This window comes from Mirounga angustirostris, unplaced genomic scaffold (genome assembly GCF_029215605.1).
Source record: "Mirounga angustirostris isolate CCGP_5_RB_7025 unplaced genomic scaffold, mMirAng1.0.hap1 SCAF_10, whole genome shotgun sequence".
Taxonomy (NCBI): Eukaryota; Metazoa; Chordata; class Mammalia; order Carnivora; family Phocidae; genus Mirounga; species Mirounga angustirostris.
In genome coordinates, this window is record NW_026991718.1 from 25,819,458 (window position 1) to 25,837,553 (window position 18,096).

The 18,096-nt window shown below is 34.6% G+C and overlaps 1 protein-coding gene across 11 annotated transcripts in view; it reads left to right on the forward strand.

The window, feature by feature from the left end:
• Positions 1 to 18,096, forward strand: part of BIRC6 (baculoviral IAP repeat containing 6) — a 227,694-nt gene that overhangs the window by 36,766 nt on the left and 172,832 nt on the right. For all 11 annotated transcript variants that reach the window (XR_006792448.3, XM_064572077.1, XM_045884369.3 and 8 more), the window contains exons 4-9: positions 642 to 835; positions 3,527 to 3,638; positions 5,422 to 5,504; positions 9,278 to 9,500; positions 9,579 to 9,739; positions 14,886 to 14,944. Coding sequence is in view for 10 of the 11 variants with exons in the window: in XM_064572077.1 (XP_064428147.1) it covers positions 642 to 835; positions 3,527 to 3,638; positions 5,422 to 5,504; positions 9,278 to 9,500; positions 9,579 to 9,739; positions 14,886 to 14,944 (832 nt within the window). In the remaining variant the exon portion in view is untranslated. The remainder of the gene's footprint in view (positions 1 to 641; positions 836 to 3,526; positions 3,639 to 5,421; positions 5,505 to 9,277; positions 9,501 to 9,578; positions 9,740 to 14,885; positions 14,945 to 18,096) is intronic.

Consider the following 18,096-nt stretch of genomic DNA (forward strand, 5'->3'; position numbering starts at 1 on the left):
AATTGTAGTTAATATTTATTGAATGCTTACTGTATTAAACATTGTACCAGTTCTCACTTGAATTTTCATAAGAACATTGTGTGAGTAGGTATTCGTTTTTCCTCATATTGCAGAAGCGGGAGAATGAAATTAATTTGACCAGGGTCACGTAGTTGATGGTAAAGATGGTCTTGGAATCCAAGTCTGTGACGACAAGATCTGTGCTTTTCGTTACTCTGTGTATAGTGACAACAATAAATACATTAGGAGTCTGCGAAACTGAAGTAAATCCTCATATGCCTACGCATATGTACAGTATCACTACACTGTATAAGTACATTCTTATGAACAGAGAGTGCCTGGTTTGTGCTTAACGTTGTAAATGTGCTGGAGGAATATGAAAAATAATGGATGATTTTTGTTATCCTAAATTGTTGATACATATGTAAGAAGATGTGCTACCATCAGGTTTTCAGGTGTCTTTTTCTAATTGAGGTTTCATTTTTTTAAATAATTGTAAGAGCCTGCTTTAAATGATGAATTAATGGAGTAAACGAACTTGAGACTGATGAATAGTTCTTTATTTTATAATGTATAAGTTACAGTTTTGGTTTAAACTGTTGAGTACATTTTCCTTTGCTTACACTCCCAATTTATTTCAGTGGGCCACAGTTACATTTCATCTTCCTCATCATGTGTTGAAGTCCATTGCCAGTGCCATTGTGAATGAACTCAAGAAAATAAATCAAAATGTTGCTGCCTTACCTGTGGCATCCTCAGTGATGGACAGATTGTCTTACCTCTTACCTAGTGCTCGTCCAGAACTTGGAGTGGGGCCAGGCCGTTCTGTGGACAGGTATAACTTTGCTTATAAAGAGATGTTACAGTGAAATTGAATTGATTAGGTTTTTGGATTAACCAAAAATAACAAAAATTTAATTATGATTCAAAACGTATTTCAGAGTATTTTGGAAAACCATTCAGATTCTCATAAAAATAATGAAGTGAATTAGTACTTGAAGTGCTGTTAAACAATTTCTCTTGGTGCTTGGAAGGTATTTAAAGGGGTCATAAAACTGTTTTGAAAATTCCAGCTCCATATTTAGTAAATATTTGAGTCTACGTGAAAATATAATTATTCAATAGGTAAGAATTATTTTGTCTTGATGAAATTTTGTGACCTTTGAGATGAATTTTCATAAATTGAAAAGCTATGCCAGAACCTATGTATAAGAGCCATATATTATTTTCTACTTAAAAAAGGAAAAGAGTTAAAAAATCAATTAGGGCAATTTTGAATTAAGATTTTTATGCTGCCTGCCCTGGATTTAAACAGTGTATTACAGAAATCATACCTCAACCGTTATTTTCTTCAGTAGAGATTCGTTGAGGTCCTGCTTTGTATAAAACTTTGTAAAAAAGCCAATAGTAATATGTTCATTTAAAAAATGATTTGTTGTTTGAAATAATATTAGATTCGTTTTTTTTTTTTAAGATTTTATTCATTTTGAGAGAGAGAGCGAGCATGAGCGGGGGGAGAGGCAGAGGGAGAGGAAGAAGCCGACTCCCCATTGAGCTGGGGGCTCAGTCCCAGGATCAGGAGATCATGACCTGAGCTGAAGGCAGATGCTTAACCATCTGAGCCACCCAGTTGACCCATAACATCAGATTCTTACCAAAAGTATAAAGTTTAGAAATGCTGTAATGAAATATTAAATTTAGCAGTTTTGGTAAGTTCACATTTGCCTTCCCATGTAGCATTTCACATTTTCACTAGATGTGAATTATAACTTCCTATGCTTTTTTTCTAAAGTACGTTTATAAATAGTACAGGCTGATGTTAGCAAAGCCCCTACTGAATATATTAACTTCTATTAAGTGTGGCTCTTATATTAGTTTGCGATACTTACTAGCTTAGCTCTTGGTGAACTGAGACTTTTGCTTGATCAGTTGCCTATTTTTTGTTGTTGAGTGATTCTGTTATTATGTAAATAACTTCTGTTGGTTGTGTTAACATTTGGGAAGGGTTTTAATATTCTATAGTAACACTGCATTGTCTTGTCTCTTGGGCAAGTGTAGACTATCATTTTTAATCTACCGGGTGATAACGGGGTGTGGTTATCATTAAAATATTCCTTAGAAGATGTCTGGAGAGGGGGAAAATGTACCTGGAATAAGTATTTCTTTTCCTAGAGCTATGCCTATCTTGAGATTATAAAACAGCCCTTCAGAGCTATTTTCTTTGCAAATAGTAGCTGGGTTTCTAAAGAAATCTGTGTAATCTGTGGTGAATGTCTATTTTAGGAAATTCACTCACTGGATAGGATATTGTGTTTCTGGAGGTGTTTAAATGTCTCAAAATACTAATTTTGATGTAGTCTGTGGTAATTGTTTCATTAAGAATGAATGTAGGAACTTAGGACGTTCATGAACTTAGGTCTGTTGGAGGTTTGAGTTAGGGTCTGTTAGATGCTATTGCTCTTTTGTTTGGTAATATAAGTAAGTGGATGGTTTTCTGTCTGACACAGATCCTGAAGACATCTATAGCGTGTAAATGATAAGGCTTCTCTAATCCAACTTTGTTTTTTTCAAACCAGAACACAACTATGAGTTAAACCTAATAAGCTCACTAGCAGTATTATAGGAAATTATGTACTAATTTAGGGAAGAATTTAGAGAAAAGTATTTTTCTGGTCTCACTGTGATGACCTTTACCACTTTCTTTTTTTTTTCCTTCCTTCCTTCCTTCCTGTTGTCATTTGCACTTTTGTGTTAAGAAGAGTAACCTTTGTCACCAGTCCTTTCTTTCTTGAAGCCATTTGGACTGTTTCTAAGTTTGGTATCATTCTTTAAAATAATACTTTAGATTGGGTGCCTGACTGGCTCAGTTGGTAGAGCATGCGGCTCTTGATCTTGGCGTCATAGCCCCACGTTGGGCATAGAGCTTACTTAAAAAAGTAAATTAAAAAAATTTTTTTTAAAACAACTCATTTAAAAAATACTCTAGGTTATAGGTTTACTCAGTGAGCTAATATACTTTAATATGAAAACATGTATGAAGATTTTCTATTTTTATAGTTCCCTGGAGAGTACAGCTTTCCTAGAAAAGGATTTCTCTGGAGAAAGAACAGAAAGAAAATAGCTTTCTACTTAAAAAAAAAAAAAAAAAATTAAACTGGAAAATACTTTCTCGACATGGTTGAGATAAAACCACTTTGGTTATGGTTTTAGCCATTTATGCAAACTTGGGACATGATGAAAGCATATGACTCTCTGTCTTTATGTCTCTAGATTTTGTGTTTTCTGCTTGGTAATTATGTAACATTCGTTAATTTAATCTACCCCTAAAATTATCAGTTGTAGCCATCAATCAGGTTTCTTTTTCCCTATAGTGTTTAAGGGAAATTCCTAAAAGCGATCATTTTTAGTTTAAAATACACATTTGAACTTGGTCGTTAGACCATTCCCAGTTTTTGTTGATAATCCAGTAAAATTTTCCTTCAGTAGGATGCCTAATTTCGATTACATAAAGTATGTTTACTTGTAGATCGCTGATGTATAGTGAAGCTAACAGACGGGAGACATTTACCTCATGGCCTCATGTAGGCTATCGATGGGCACAGCCGGATCCCATGGCTCAAGCTGGATTTTACCATCAGGTAAAAAAGACTCAAAAAACATTTTTTTTTCAGCTTTTTTAGTCTTCAGTAAAATCATCAATATTTAATACTTTCTCAAGAACTTGATTTATGCAACCTCACTGTGTGCTTGTGTGTATGCATTTGTGTGAGTTTTGTTTTTTTCTTGTACCTTTGAATACTATTTCCTATATTATGTATTGTGTACAAAAAGGAAAAAAAATAGTTGTTACAAGTCAACTGAGTTAATGCTTCATATCTTTTTCCTCCAGAAGCCAGGCAGTATTCTTCAGATTTGCTTTTTGAAAAGTGTTCTCTTTGGATGTGTGTTTATTTTCACTTCTTGATTTCTACATTCCTAACAGAATAGTAGATACTGAGGGTAATGCAACAAAAGTAACACATTGCAGTTACTCCGGAAACTCTAATTTTGATTGGGATATAAATTACCCACATACTTCTGTATAACTGTAGAAGCAGCATTGAGGATGGTACAGTGCAACCTGAAGATATACTTTGAAGAACTGAGTAAGAAATTGCACAGAAAGAGGAATGATTAGTCAAGGAAAATAGATTTATGTAGGAAAAGAGGAAAGTGTACAGTATAGGGATTCGTGTGACAAAGAGACGAGAGTGGGACATTATAGAGAGGTTCACTGAGCTAAAGTAGAGGGAAGTTAAGAAAAATGACTTCAGATGGGCATAATTACTAATTAAAGGAGGCTTAAACTGGGTAGCGTAGAATGGCTTACCACTGCTAAAGAATCTAAGCAATTTAATACATGTCAGTTTACATAAAGCATGCTTACTTAATTTTAGAATTCAACTAAACTTTGAAATACATTGAAGTAACTATTGTAAAGAGTCTGAAGAGTGATTATTCCTTAGTTATCTTGAAGTGTTCAGAATATCTTAACTAAAATTAAATCAGAAATTTATCTATATTTGACTGTTTTACTCACAGTCTTTCAGATTTCCAGCTGAAGATAGATTAGTTTGGAGGCTGGCTGATACTAGTATTACTGAAATTATTTTGTAACTTAAAGTTTGAATATGGACCATTTTTCCTGATAATTTATCTTCATTGCTACTTGGTGTCATTTCCTAAAACAGTATCTGTGAAGTGATGCCTTGGTATTTTTTCTGTTGAATTATTGTTCCTTGTATTCTATCTTTGCGAAGAGATCAAGTCACAGATTTTCTAGAATCTTCTGCCTGTGTTAAGGACGAATTATTCTTAATTTTAAAAAATATAAATGAATTTACATCTATATGCATAGTAGGTGCTAAGTAGAGTAAGTCCTCAAAAATATTAATGTTTGTTTTCAGAGCTATATTTTAGTTCAGATTTTGATGTATTATTTTATATATATGACATTTTGTCCTGTGTGATTAAAGAATATTACATGAATTAGGTTCTCTAGTTTGCTTTTCCTTTTTACTTGGCCTTTCTTGTGTGGTTGTATGATATTCAGTTTTTAATAATAAAATATGTTATACTCTATTTCCTTATATATTTAACTATTTCAGATACTTCAGTAATGCATTTAGAAGATGCTATTAGAGATTGAGTATGTGTGTGCCTCCATGTTTGATTTAGTGCTCATTTTTTGACGAAACACAGTTTTTCAAATAAAGTAGTAAATTTTTAAACATTTGGGCATTCACTGTATTTTTGGAATCAGTGTATAGGCGAATTGTCTTTTCCTCTGTGCTTTTTACCTAAGATTATGAACGTTTTTAGAAGAGTTTTTATTAAAAGGTTATTTTAATATTAACCTTTTCTGTCTTTATAAATTTGCAGCCTGCCTCATCTGGAGATGATAGAGCCATGTGTTTTACTTGTAGTGTATGTCTCGTTTGTTGGGAACCTACTGATGAACCTTGGTGAGTTCTAATTTTTCTGAATGTAATAGGCTAAGTTAATCCTATAAGTAGGCTTCTAAATTTTCTGTTTTTCATATTCTTGCCTTTTTCCATCTGTATTTTTGCCTTTGTCCTAAGAGAATGAAATAGCACTGTCTATGCTCTGTCACATCACTTGGCATGTAGTAACTAAGGTCTTGACTTCCTAAAATCTACATGGGAGAAGTGCCAAAGAATAGATGTAGGCCCTGAACCAGAAGGCTATGATAAATAAGTTGATACAACATGGTTAACTTCAGCAGTTTAATCTTGGTCAGTTGCAGGCAACCTGTCGGTAGGGAATCCACAGAGCAGAGCCTTATGATTTTACTTTTTTAACTTCGAAGTAATTTTAGGGAGTCTGTGGTAATTTTGAATTCTAATGGATGAAAGTTTAGAACTTCGTTAAACATTAGAGATCGTGTATTGAAACCTAATTTTTACAAATAACAGGCCAATTTATTAATAGAAATAGTAATAATAAGAGCAAATATTTATATAGTTCTACTTAACAGGTACCATCCTAAGTACTTTATATATTTTTAACTCGTTTAATTCTCATATTAACCCTATGAAATAGGCATTACTATCTTCATTTTATAGGAGGGATAGGAATTATTATCCTATTGTAAATAAAGAAAATAAAATTTGCCAAAGGGCATATGACTAATTAGTGATGGAGCAAGGATTTGTTTGTAGTAAAATTAGTTTGAGGTCTCTCAGTGTTAATCAGCTGTTGTGAATAGGGTGAACTAGCTAAAGCCTGTTGGAGTGTACATATGGATTCCAGCTTGCAGTGCGGTTTACTGTATGAAAAATTGAAGTTGCATCTATCTGTGGACTGAGAGTTGAACGTGTGCGGTTTCCAGTTTAGGTTAAGGTTCTGTTTGGAACTCAGTCTTTTCCCCTAGAAACTATTTATATAATATAGAAACCATTTTAACATGTATTTTTTAATTTCTCAGGCTGATCCTCAGTTATTTCAGCCATCCCTAAAAAATTATACCTTGACGTTATAGAATGTAACTTTGTTCATAAATATTTTGGGGGGAGGAAATTTATTCACATATTCAGTTTGGGCTGTCAAAACCTATCTTTTCTTGACATGGTGAGGGAATTGAGGATTCTATTTCTTCTTGCCCCAGGATTCAGGATTCCTCAAATTTAAGCAATTGGTAGTATCTCTGAGGGCTTTGAGGACACAGTGTTCTAAATGAATAGGAGGGAACAGGATTGAAGAGAGTTGGGAAGCTGAGCCTAGGTACCTCCTGAATCTGTAAGTGGGAAAAGAAGGAAGACTTGCAGGTGGACAATGGGACTCTCATATTTAAATGTTTGTCAGGATGGAATAGCCAGATAAAATGTGGTATGTTCATATAATCTACTATTGTCCAACAGTGAAAAGGAATCAATAGTTTGCTCTCTATTCTTCACCATCAGTAACTTTTAGTTACGTTATTGTGTCAAGAAGTTTATTGTAGGATGATTCATACAGTAGTACTTTTATTTAAAATGAAAATTTTCTTACATGTACATATATATATATAAAAACATAAAAATATTTTAGAAGTATACCACTTAAATTCATAAAAGATGTTATTTGGAGGTGGGAAAAGAGATTACTGGGATTGGATATTGTAATTGAGTGGTATTTAGCTTTCTTTTATATAGTTAGGTGTCACTTGTATAAAAACAGTTTAATTAAAAAGTTAAAACTCAGGGAAGAAAGAAGGATGGAAAGAGGAAAATACCGTAGGATTTAGTTGGGAAGGGAATCCAGTCAAAATATGTGCTTGGGGGGGACGCCTGGGTGGCTCCGTCGGTTAAGCGTCTGCCTTCGGCTCAGGTCATGATCCCAGGGTCCTGGGATCGAGCCCCACATCGGGCTCCCTGCTCGGCGGGGGGCCTGCTTCTCCCTCTCCCATCTCCCTGCTTGTGTTTCCTCTCTTTCTGTGTCTCTCTCTGTCAAATAAATAAATAAATAAAATCTTTAAAAAAAAAAATGTGCTTGGGGGTGTCATGTAAAAACACTTATGTAAGACGTCTGCATATTGCAAATTGTCCAGGGTTTACATATGGATATAGGTAAGTCACAGGTGCCTTGTAAAAAGAAATATATACACCCTAAGGAATGGCATATTTTATAAGTACAGTTTTCCTTTCTTTGCCATGGAAATTAAAAAAAAAAAAAGTTCTTTTTTCAGTAGCAGCATCCTGACATTTCAAATAGTGCCTTGTAATTACAGCTAGTGAGAGTAAAAAAAAAAAAAAAAAAAGAATAACCAGAAAGAAAGTAGTCACAAAGTTGGAGACATAATTTTTTAAAAAATTTTATTAGGTTAATTACCATGTATTACATCATTAGTATTTGATGTAGTGTTCCATGATTTCATTGTTTGCATATAAAACCCAGTGCTCCATTCAATATGTGCCCTCTTTAATACCCATCACCAGGCTAAGGAGACATAATTTTTAAGTGTTAAAGTTGATCCTGCTTTCAATATTTGGGAAGATTTTTAAAGTCATTATACTAGTCTTGAGAATTCCTAGTGTTGTATTTTTTATTAAACATGTTAGAATTTTCTAAGTAAAGAAATTTAATGTTTCTTTTTGCTCATTAATCATTTATGTGAAAGAAATAATGTACAGTCTATGAATATTATCTTTCTGTGTTACTTTGAAAAGAGACTTTGTTTAGAAGTTATTTAGCTGGTCTGGTCCTGTAGTGAATGTATAAGATGTATTTCTGTGTTCTTAATATAGGTCATTTTATCCATACTCTGTAGATCTTTTTGCTTTCAGATCTTTACTAAAAAGTTTTTTGTGATATGAATGACATTTAAGTTTTTATTATATGTCATTTACAGTTGTGGCCACTGATAAATACAGATAGGCATATAATTATATATAATTAATTTTAAAAATAGCTGTAGAGAGATATCTTTGACATGTAAAAATTGTATATATTTAAAGTGTACAACTTGCTGTTTTGGTATATATAAAAGACCACCACAGTCAAGCTAATTAATATATCCATCATCTGTACAGTTACCACTTGGTGTGTGTACATGTGTTAAGATCTAATTTAAGACATATCCTCTTCTCAAATTTCAGGTATATAATAAAATATTACTAGCTATTGTCACCATGCTGTACCTTTATGGAGAAATTTTTTTTTTAATTTTTATTTCTTAAAGATTTTATTTATTTATTTGACAGAGAGAGAGACAGCCAGAGAGGGAACACAAGCAGGGGGAGTGGGAGAGGGAAAAGCGGGCCTCCCGCGGAGCAGGGAGCCTGATGCGGGGCTCGATCCCAGGACCCTGGGATCATGACCTGAGCCAAAGGCAGACGCTTAACCGACTGAGCCACCCAGGCGCCCCCCTTTATGGACAATTTTAAACCGAAACAAAGTAGTTACTTATTTACAGTTGTAGGAAACTGTGTGAGGAAATACCAGACTTTACACAATTTTATCAGTATGTGAATATAGTATAAATTATACTATAGCATTTTTGTTTCATCAGAGACTGATTTTATGTGTAATCCATTAAAGGGAATAAAATCTACTACAGTGAGGGGTTGAATATGTTAGAGTGATCTTGATAGGATTGAATGAAGTAGCATTTGAGTCTTTTTAATAAATCATACTTTGTTTTTTAAAAAAGAAAAGATGATCCTGGAGTTCTGTTTTAATCCACAGACTTGACAGCTTTGTTGTTCAGTAAACCTTTCCTTCCTTAATCTGTGTAAAGGTCTGAACACGAGAGACACTCCCCAAACTGCCCGTTTGTGAAAGGTGAGCACACACAGAATGTGCCGTTGTCCGTCACTCTCGCAACAAGTCCTGCACAGTTTCCCTGTACTGATGGAACTGACAGAATAGCTTGCTTTGGGTCGGGAAGCTGCCCTCATTTTCTAGCTGCTGCAACAAAACGAGGAAAGATCTGCATATGGGATGTTTCCAAACTTATGAAGGTATGTTTTAATTTTGAAGTAACAGATTAGTAATTGAGCAAAAAATCAGTCTTAAACTTAGGATTTTCATTCGTTTAGGTGCACTTGAAGTTTGAAATTAATGCATATGACCCAGCAATTGTACAACAGCTTATTCTGTCGGGAGAACCAAGCTCGGCAGTTGAATCAAGGAGACCAACTTTGGCGTGGCTGGAGGACTCCTCTAGCTGCTCAGACATACCAAAATTGGAAGGAGATAGGTATGTGAATTTTTTTTAGTGGCATTTATAAAAGTTATGTGTTTTCCTAAATTTTATATTCTCTTAATTCTAATTAAAGGGGCAGAAAAAATTATTAGTTCAAAAGAGTAGAGAACAAACATTTAATTATAATATCTGAAGGAGCTGTGTGATACTTGAGAAAAATTTTCATTCAGAAATGCCATCGTCTGTAAAATGTACTTTATTTTCTGTCTCAATCTCTGCCAGTTAGAAATAATTGGTGCACTGAAAAATAAAGTCTAATGAAACAGAATCCTTGGATTAAACTTATTTTACCTTTTTCTAAATCTTTTCCTAGTGCAGTTGAACCAAATGATTTTGGTTTCCACTTGTTTTCATTAGCACCTCAAATTGTAGAAGTGCTAATGAATAGTGAAATAACCCGTGGCTAGGCAAGATGACCTGATTATTTAAAACAGTTTATCAGTAGTCAGCAATGAGTTGAGGCATGATAATTATTGCTGTAGAGACATTTTGGTAAAATTGTTGTGTTGGATTCTTTTCCTTTCAGCTTTTCTGACAGTCTTGATTTCTGTAGCTGTATTTGATCTGTGTGGGGGTTGGAGAGTCAAAGTATAATTCTACTTTACCCACTTGTCTCCCAAGACACTGCAGTTGTAACTCTGAACTGGGCTAGGATTATAGAGCAACATGTGCAGTATTCTCAAGCAGACAGAATGAAGGGTTCCAAAAACCACTCACCTTGTCTCAAGCAGTAGAAGCTACTCCTTTTTAAAATTCTGAAGGTAGCAGTATGAAATGGAGCCTATAATTGTGATCAGATGTCCTGATGCTGAGGCGATCTGTCATTTCACTTGCAGGGGCTTCTAATGTTACTGATGTGCGATAGACGTTATACCACAGCCAATGTGACTTAACAATATTTTACTTCACAGTCCCTTTGGTGGCATGTACTTTCATTAAGAACTAACATAAAACTTAGGGTGCCTGGGTGGCTCAGTCGTTAAGCGTCTGCCTTTGGCTCAGGTCATGATCCCAGGGTCCTGGGGTCGAGTCCCACATTGGGCTCCCTGCTCGGCAGGAAGCCTGCTTCTCCCTCTCCCACTCCCCCTGCTTGTGTTCCCTCTCTCGCTGTGTCTCTGTCAAGTGGATAAATAAAATCTTAAAAAAAAAAAAAAAAAACCTAACGTAAAACTTAATTAGTGCAAATTGTTTCATTAATGGAATTAATGGAAAATTCACAGTATAGTAGTTGGGAAGGTTACCTCTGTCTAGTCTTTCTTGGTAATAAGATGAATAAATTATGGGTACGTAAATGAATGTGGCCTGAGCTCTGAAACAGACTGAATTAAAGCTTCGTGGCTGTTCTCAGTTATTATAAAATCTGTGTGAATAAATTCCCAGCTTGATGGAAAAGCAGGTGGCCTGCTCTCTGACTTTTGATCACATTTGTCAATTGGACTAGAAAGTTAAGTGTGCTTGAGCTCTGTGATTTTCTTAGAAGTTAGTGAAAAATTAATAGAAGATAATGAAATTGGTATGTGCTTCTGAACACTGATTTAATTAAATTTATTTTTTTTTAAAGATTTATTTACTGGGGCGCCTGAGTGGCTCTGTTGTTAAGCGTCTGCCTCCGGCTCAGGTCATGATCCCAGGGTCCTGGGATCGAGCCCCGTATCGGGCTCCCTGCTTCGTGGGAAGCCTGCTTCTCCCTCTCCCACTCGCCCTGCTTGTGTTCCCTCTCTCACTGTCTCTCTCTCTGTCAAATAAATTTAAAAAAAAAAAAGATTTATTTACTTATTTTAGAGAGAGAGCACAAACAGGAGGGGTAGAGGGAGAGGTAGAGAGAATCTGAAATGACTCTGCTGAGTGTGGAGCCCCATCCTGAGATCACGACCTGAGCTGAAACCAAGAGTCGGTGCTTAACTGACTGCGCCACCCAGGTGCCCCTGAACACTGATTATAGTTAGAACTTTCGTCTTGGAGTTTTGTAATTTGGGGATTAAAAATTGAATCAAGGGCGCCTGGGTGGCTCAGTTGGTTAAGCGACTGCCTTCGGCTCAGGTCGTGATCCTGGAGTCCCGGGATCGAGTCCCGCATCGGGCTCCCTGCTCGGCGGGGAGTCTGCTTCTCCCTCTGACCCTCCTCCCTCTCATGCTGTCTCTCATTCTCTCTCTCGCAAATAAATAAAATCTTAAAAAAAAAAAAAATTGAATCAAGACGTACTTTTTAAGATTACACACATGCGCACACACACACTTAGGTAAAATGTACATTTTCAGTAAACACCCAGTATCTTAGGTGGACAGGTATTATGTTGGGGTAGTGTGCTGGAGTTGAGATATAAATATCTGCGTGCTTTTAAGAGGTAGTCTTTCCAGGGTCGAAGGACTCTTTTCTGCTAAGATAGTGAAGTGAATCATACAGAAAGAGTACTCTTAAGTTGGGGAGGTAGGAGGAAGGTGAAGAGGTAGAACTTCCTCTCTAACCTCAGTTTCCCTCTCTTGCTTTCCCTCCCCCCAAAGGTAGCAGGATTTCTGTTGCATTGGTAGTGAATATACTGAACCAAACTAATACTGATTTTGTGGCGTAATATACAATATATTTGTTTTAAAATACACTGTGTGAGTTTCATTAGCTCAAAGAATAGTATGTTAATTGAACAAATTAAAACTTAGCCAAGAAACTTAATTAGCAGTATAGTTTGCTTATGGATTGTTTATGACCATTTCTACTTGAAAGATAACATTTATCTTTGTTCTGAATTTATTCAGGGAAGAATATTTGGGAAGGAAGATTATTTATTTGGGAACACATTTAATTTAAATGAATTAACATTTTTGTCTCATTTTATATGTTATATTTTTTAAATTGGTAAATATTTCCTGCTTTTAACTTTGAACTTGTTTATGTAGTATTGATATATCAAAGCTAAAGTATGCATGTGATAACTAGTGTATCTTCAGTTTTCAAAAATAGATAATCCTAACTTAAAACTTATTCATAATATCCTATTTAATTTGCATTTTTTTTACTCTGCAAAAGGTTTTGCATATGTAAAAGGCTTTAGTAAATCTAGTGTCTGTTATAAACCTAATGCATGCTTAACATAGAAAAATTGGACAATACAGAGAAGTACCTTGAAGAAACGTAGAGTACCCATAATCATGTTGTCCAGTTATGTTAACATTTATATATATAAATTTTTTAATGTGTACTTATGTGTTTTTTTAACCCATATTTAAGAGTTTTAAGGTATAGTTATACATCATAAAATTCACCCTTTTAGTGTACAATTCAGTCATTGAACTTATATGATTTTATTATGTAATGGTAGAATTTTTCTATCAAATTTTTTGAAAAAAGATTGTATTTTGAAAAACTTTAGAAAGAACTTTTGTTTTTCCAGTTACGGTGATTATCTGGCAACTCTTTGTAACATTATTTGTAATTTCATATCAAGACACCTTGATTTCCTTCTTTAAAATATACAACTACCTGGGGCGCCTCAGTGGCTCAGTCAGTTAAGTATCCAGCTCTTGATCTCAGCTCAGGTTTTGATCTCAGGGTCGTGAGTTCAAGCGCTGTGTTGGACTCTACACTGGGCGTGAAGCCTACTTAAATAAATAAAAATAAATAAAATAAAAAATAAAATATGTAACTACTTTATTTAACCTTTTTTCCTTATAGCTGGGTAATAACTTGGTTTTCTTTTAATGTGAAAACCCATACTTGAAACCTCTTGTGTCTTCATGGTTTGGAGTTCTTTATTCTGGATAATTCCCAATGATTAATATTTCCTCTTGGGATTTATTTTTCCAAGTATCTTTATTATTTCTCTGAAATCAGCCAGTTAGCATTTAAATAGCTTAAGGCTAATTAGCAGCTGATCTTGAACTTTTGCATATTTTTTTGGTTGTTTTAAATCTTTTTTTTTTTAATTTGACAGAGAGACACAGTGAGAGAGGAAACACAAGCAGGGGGATTGGGAGAGGGAGAAGCAGACTTCCCACCGAGCAGGGAGCCTGATGCGGGGCTCGATCCCAGGACCCTGGGATCATGACCTGAGCCAAAGGCAGACGCTTAATGACTGAGCCACCCAGGCGCCCCTTTTTTGTTGTTTTAAATTATAGCACAGAATTGTTTTATGGACAGTTTCCACTTGAAAAACTTAAAACACAGAAATTTGTCAAAAATGTCTCACCAAGCCCTGCCCCTGCCCCATATTTCAAACATTTTTTTTTTAACAGAGATTACTAACTTGCATTTCATTTAAAATTACTTAAGTGCCTCATTATTTCATCTGTAAGTGAAATACGTTGTTTCAAAAAGGGAGAGTTAATATTTTCTTTCTTTCCTTCAAAATATATCTTTTAATTTTTTTAATTGAGGTCATCAGAATTTTAGAACTGCTGTAGACGTGCTGATAGAGTACTGACACAGTCTCATATTGTGCTAGAGTGATCTTTTATTACATTTTGTTCTTGTTTGCTAACAGATGAGAGTGAGGATAAAGATGGATGCAAAGAGGGAGGCTGGCAATTTCTTGACTATCTGAGTGAAGAGTCAAGGAGGGACATCCTCTCCTCTTAATCCCTAACTTCTGAGTTGTAATGGTTTCCCTGCTTGTCAAGGAGTTCTTATTACCCCTTCCAAAACAAACAGAGCAAACGCAAAAATGAAATGCGTGGGTGTGTGTGTGTGTGTGTAAACGTGTACATATACACGTATTTATATAGCTCTTTTATTTGATTTTAGGACAACTTTCCTGAATTCAGTAATACAGTAGTTATTAAAATTTTACTACCTGAAGCTTGTACTTGATTTTATTAGCTGCTTCTCTCTTTTATCTGTTTATTTACCTGACTATTCCCAGTCACACCTTAACAGTCTTCAGATCCCTACAAATTTTAATATAGATTCTTAGAGGTTTCCACTTTCTGTTTCAGACAGATACTTATTTCATGATTTTAAGGTAATCCAATACCAGCATTGTCAACTGGTTATTATCTCAGACTATTTATATGTCATTTAAGCGAGTTTTAATAGTTTTGTATGATACTTATATTTGAGATGCAGAGCAGTGGTTGTTGTAACTTTTTTTTGTCTCATAATATGCATACCTTTTTTTGAAATTCAAATTATTTTTTACTTTGTCTTTAAGTGATGATTTACTGGAGGATTCAGACAGTGAAGAGCATTCCAGATCAGATTCTGTGACAGGTATGTTAAAAATGTCAGATAATCTCTTGTTTAAATCCTTGCATTTATACAGTTATAGGTAAAGCTAAATATTACTTAATTCTAAATTTCTTAGTTAATGCAAACTCTACATTTTCACTAATATACACAGAAAACTCAAATGTTAAACATTAGAGATCTTGAATTAGTATATGTAGAGTCCCATACTTAAATTTTAAATGGTATGTATTTGAGCCAAACAAGTTAAAGTTTTACTAAATTTTTGTCACAGATGTCAAGGAATACACATTAAGCCCTTCAGAATGTGTTCAGTTTATTTGCATAATTTATTCTGTTGTTAAATAAAAGTAATACTGAAATTAAGGTTCTTTATCCCCAAAATAAAACAGGTAAAGAGAGAATAAATTTTAAAGTATAAAATCATAGACATTAAGGCATCAAGTAAGTGCTTCCTCACTCATTATCTTATGAAATGTTAATGGTGAAAGCATGTGCTTCAGATTTTAATGTAGTTTTGTAAAAGGCAAGGCTAATAGTACATCTCAAAATAGTTTTTCAATATCAGAATTCAAATTCTTGTCATTTTATTATAGGCTGAATGCATTTCCCAATACATGAAAGAGTTATGTTAACATCTGTTAATCAGAGTTTTGGGGACTGATTAAGATAAAAATAATAGTACCTGGGAAGTAGCCAATAGTTTAAAAAAGTGACTGGTACTAAATTGCGGCTCTTCTGTAATGTCCTATTTCAGGAACTGAGGGCATATAGAACTTGTTAAATCTCTGGGGGAAGAGACACGACTTTGTATAGTACAGTTGTCAAAAATTAGAGTGAGTATAGAATAGCACGTGCTCTCTAAATTCTAAATTGTCATGAAATTTTTTTAAAGCCCCCCCAGACAACGCTAGACTGATTTGGAGTTAAACCTTAGTTGTCTTTTGAAGGAGTTTTTAGCAATGAAAAAAATTTTAAAGTAGGAAGATGAACTGAATAATTTACAAATGTATAATTAGCTCTAGAAAAATAAAGAATAGATTCATTTAAAAAAATTAGTCTGATGAAGGTAATGCTCCTTCATCAGAAAAGGGCTACAATTGCATTTTCTTAATCTGGGAAAGAATAATAAACTGGTCACAGGTTACCTGGAGACCTGGTTAGAGCTTGAATTCTTCTGCTAATTCACTCTTTGGTCTTGTCAAGTCACTTAAACTCTCTGGGCCTCAGTTTTTCCTTTGTAAAGTGAAGTGTTTGAGCTCAGTGTTCCTTTTTTCTGCTCTTAAAGTTTTTGATTCTAACCATAACCTTTCCTTTGTATGCTGTAGCTTTGCTCTTTTCTCTGGGTCCAATAATCTCAGTAGGTATTTTTGTAATTATAGTATCTATCTTTGGTCTATTTCTTTATCCCTTTCCTACTTTTACCTTTCTCATCTATGCCTAGTTGCTTTTTCACACTTCCTTTAGATACTATAGCCCTGTTTATCTCACTTCCCGGTATCTAGAAAGTCACCATGTATTTTTGTTGGCTTTTTCTGTGATACATATTTAGGGTAGGGGTTGTTGTCCTTATGTAGTATTAAAAGGTAGCTATGGAACGAGAAAAAAATTCTTCTAGTTCAGAATTTTTAATTCCCTCCTTTTAGGACTTACAAGTAGTTCATTCATTTGTAGTAAAATAGGGATAGTAGTCCACCTCACTCGGGGTTTCGCTTTCCACGGTTTCAGTTACCTTAGGTCAACTGTTATCCTGAGCAGATAACCTAGTAGCAGAATGCTAGGACACAATGCCTATGTCATTCACCTCACTTCATCTCATCGCATAGGCATTTTATCTCACATCATCACAAGAAGAGTGAGTACAGTATAGTAAGATATTTTGGGAGAGAAAACACATTGACCTAACTTTAATACAGTATATTATTATAATTCTATTTTATTATTAGATATTGCTGTTAATCTCTTACTGTGCCTAATTTGCAAATTAAACTTTATCATATGTATGTATACAAATAAAACCTAGTACATACAGAGTTTTGTGCTGTCTGCAGTTTCAGGTGTCCACTAGGGGTTCTTGGAATGTATCCCCTGCCTATAAAGGGGGGGGTGGACTACTATATCTTCTAAGTTAATTCTCTTACATTGGTAGTTCATTGGCGAGTTTATGGAGGCTCGTGATATGAATGGGAAATGTGTTCTTTTCCTGAAGTATCTAAAGTAAGTCATAGATGCTATTTCAAAATTTACATTTACTAACTCTAGGTGATTCCCGTCAAAGTGAATGATACAGTCTGAAGAATTACAGAATGTATTTCTTAACTAAGAGACTTTTACCTGTTTTTCATTTGAAGGTTATGGCTTTTGAAAGTATCTAGATGATGTCAGAGAGAAAAGTTTGGTTTTGGGGCCAGATAACCGAATTAAGGATATATTTGCTTCTTGTGAAGAGTGGGAAGAGTGTTTGACAGGAGATTGAAGGAGGGTACAAATTGAAATTTCTTAGTTTTAGAAAAGTGCTTAGGTAAAACCTAGTTGCTCACCTCAGGAAGTTTGGCCGATAGAACTGCTGGCTGACACTACCTAAGTAAGCAGAGGAGAGAAGGGTTTCCCAAAATGATTATCTGGAGAATATTGTATTGCAGTCTGTTTATAGCTATATTATGTAAAAACTTGTTTTGTAGTCCAGTAGGTTTGGGAAATTCTGAGATAAGAATACAGATTTCCTTACTGCAGTATTTGACAGTTGTCATTGTGCTTTGTCTGTCCTCTGAAGTAGAATGTACAGCATAGGCTGTTTCTTAGATGTTACTTTGTTGGGAAAAAGCAGAGTAATAATGCCACTTGTCATGCTGCCCGTCTTAATGAATAGCCCCACTTTCTGTGCCATTTACTTTGAATATTTCTTAAATGTGTGTTAATACATGTAATTTGGGGTTATTTTGTTTTTAACCTCTATATACATACACTAACGTTTTTTCCTGGCAATTTCTGACCATAACTAAAAAAAAAAAAAACACACACACACATTAGAAAAATCATTTATATAAGTTTCAGTTTAGTCCAAAAGATAGTTGAGCATCCTTAAGATTTATTACAGTGTACTATATGGTATCAAAATCTTACTGTCAACTTTTAATTTCAAATCTAAATTAGTAGAGTTAATATATATAACTAAT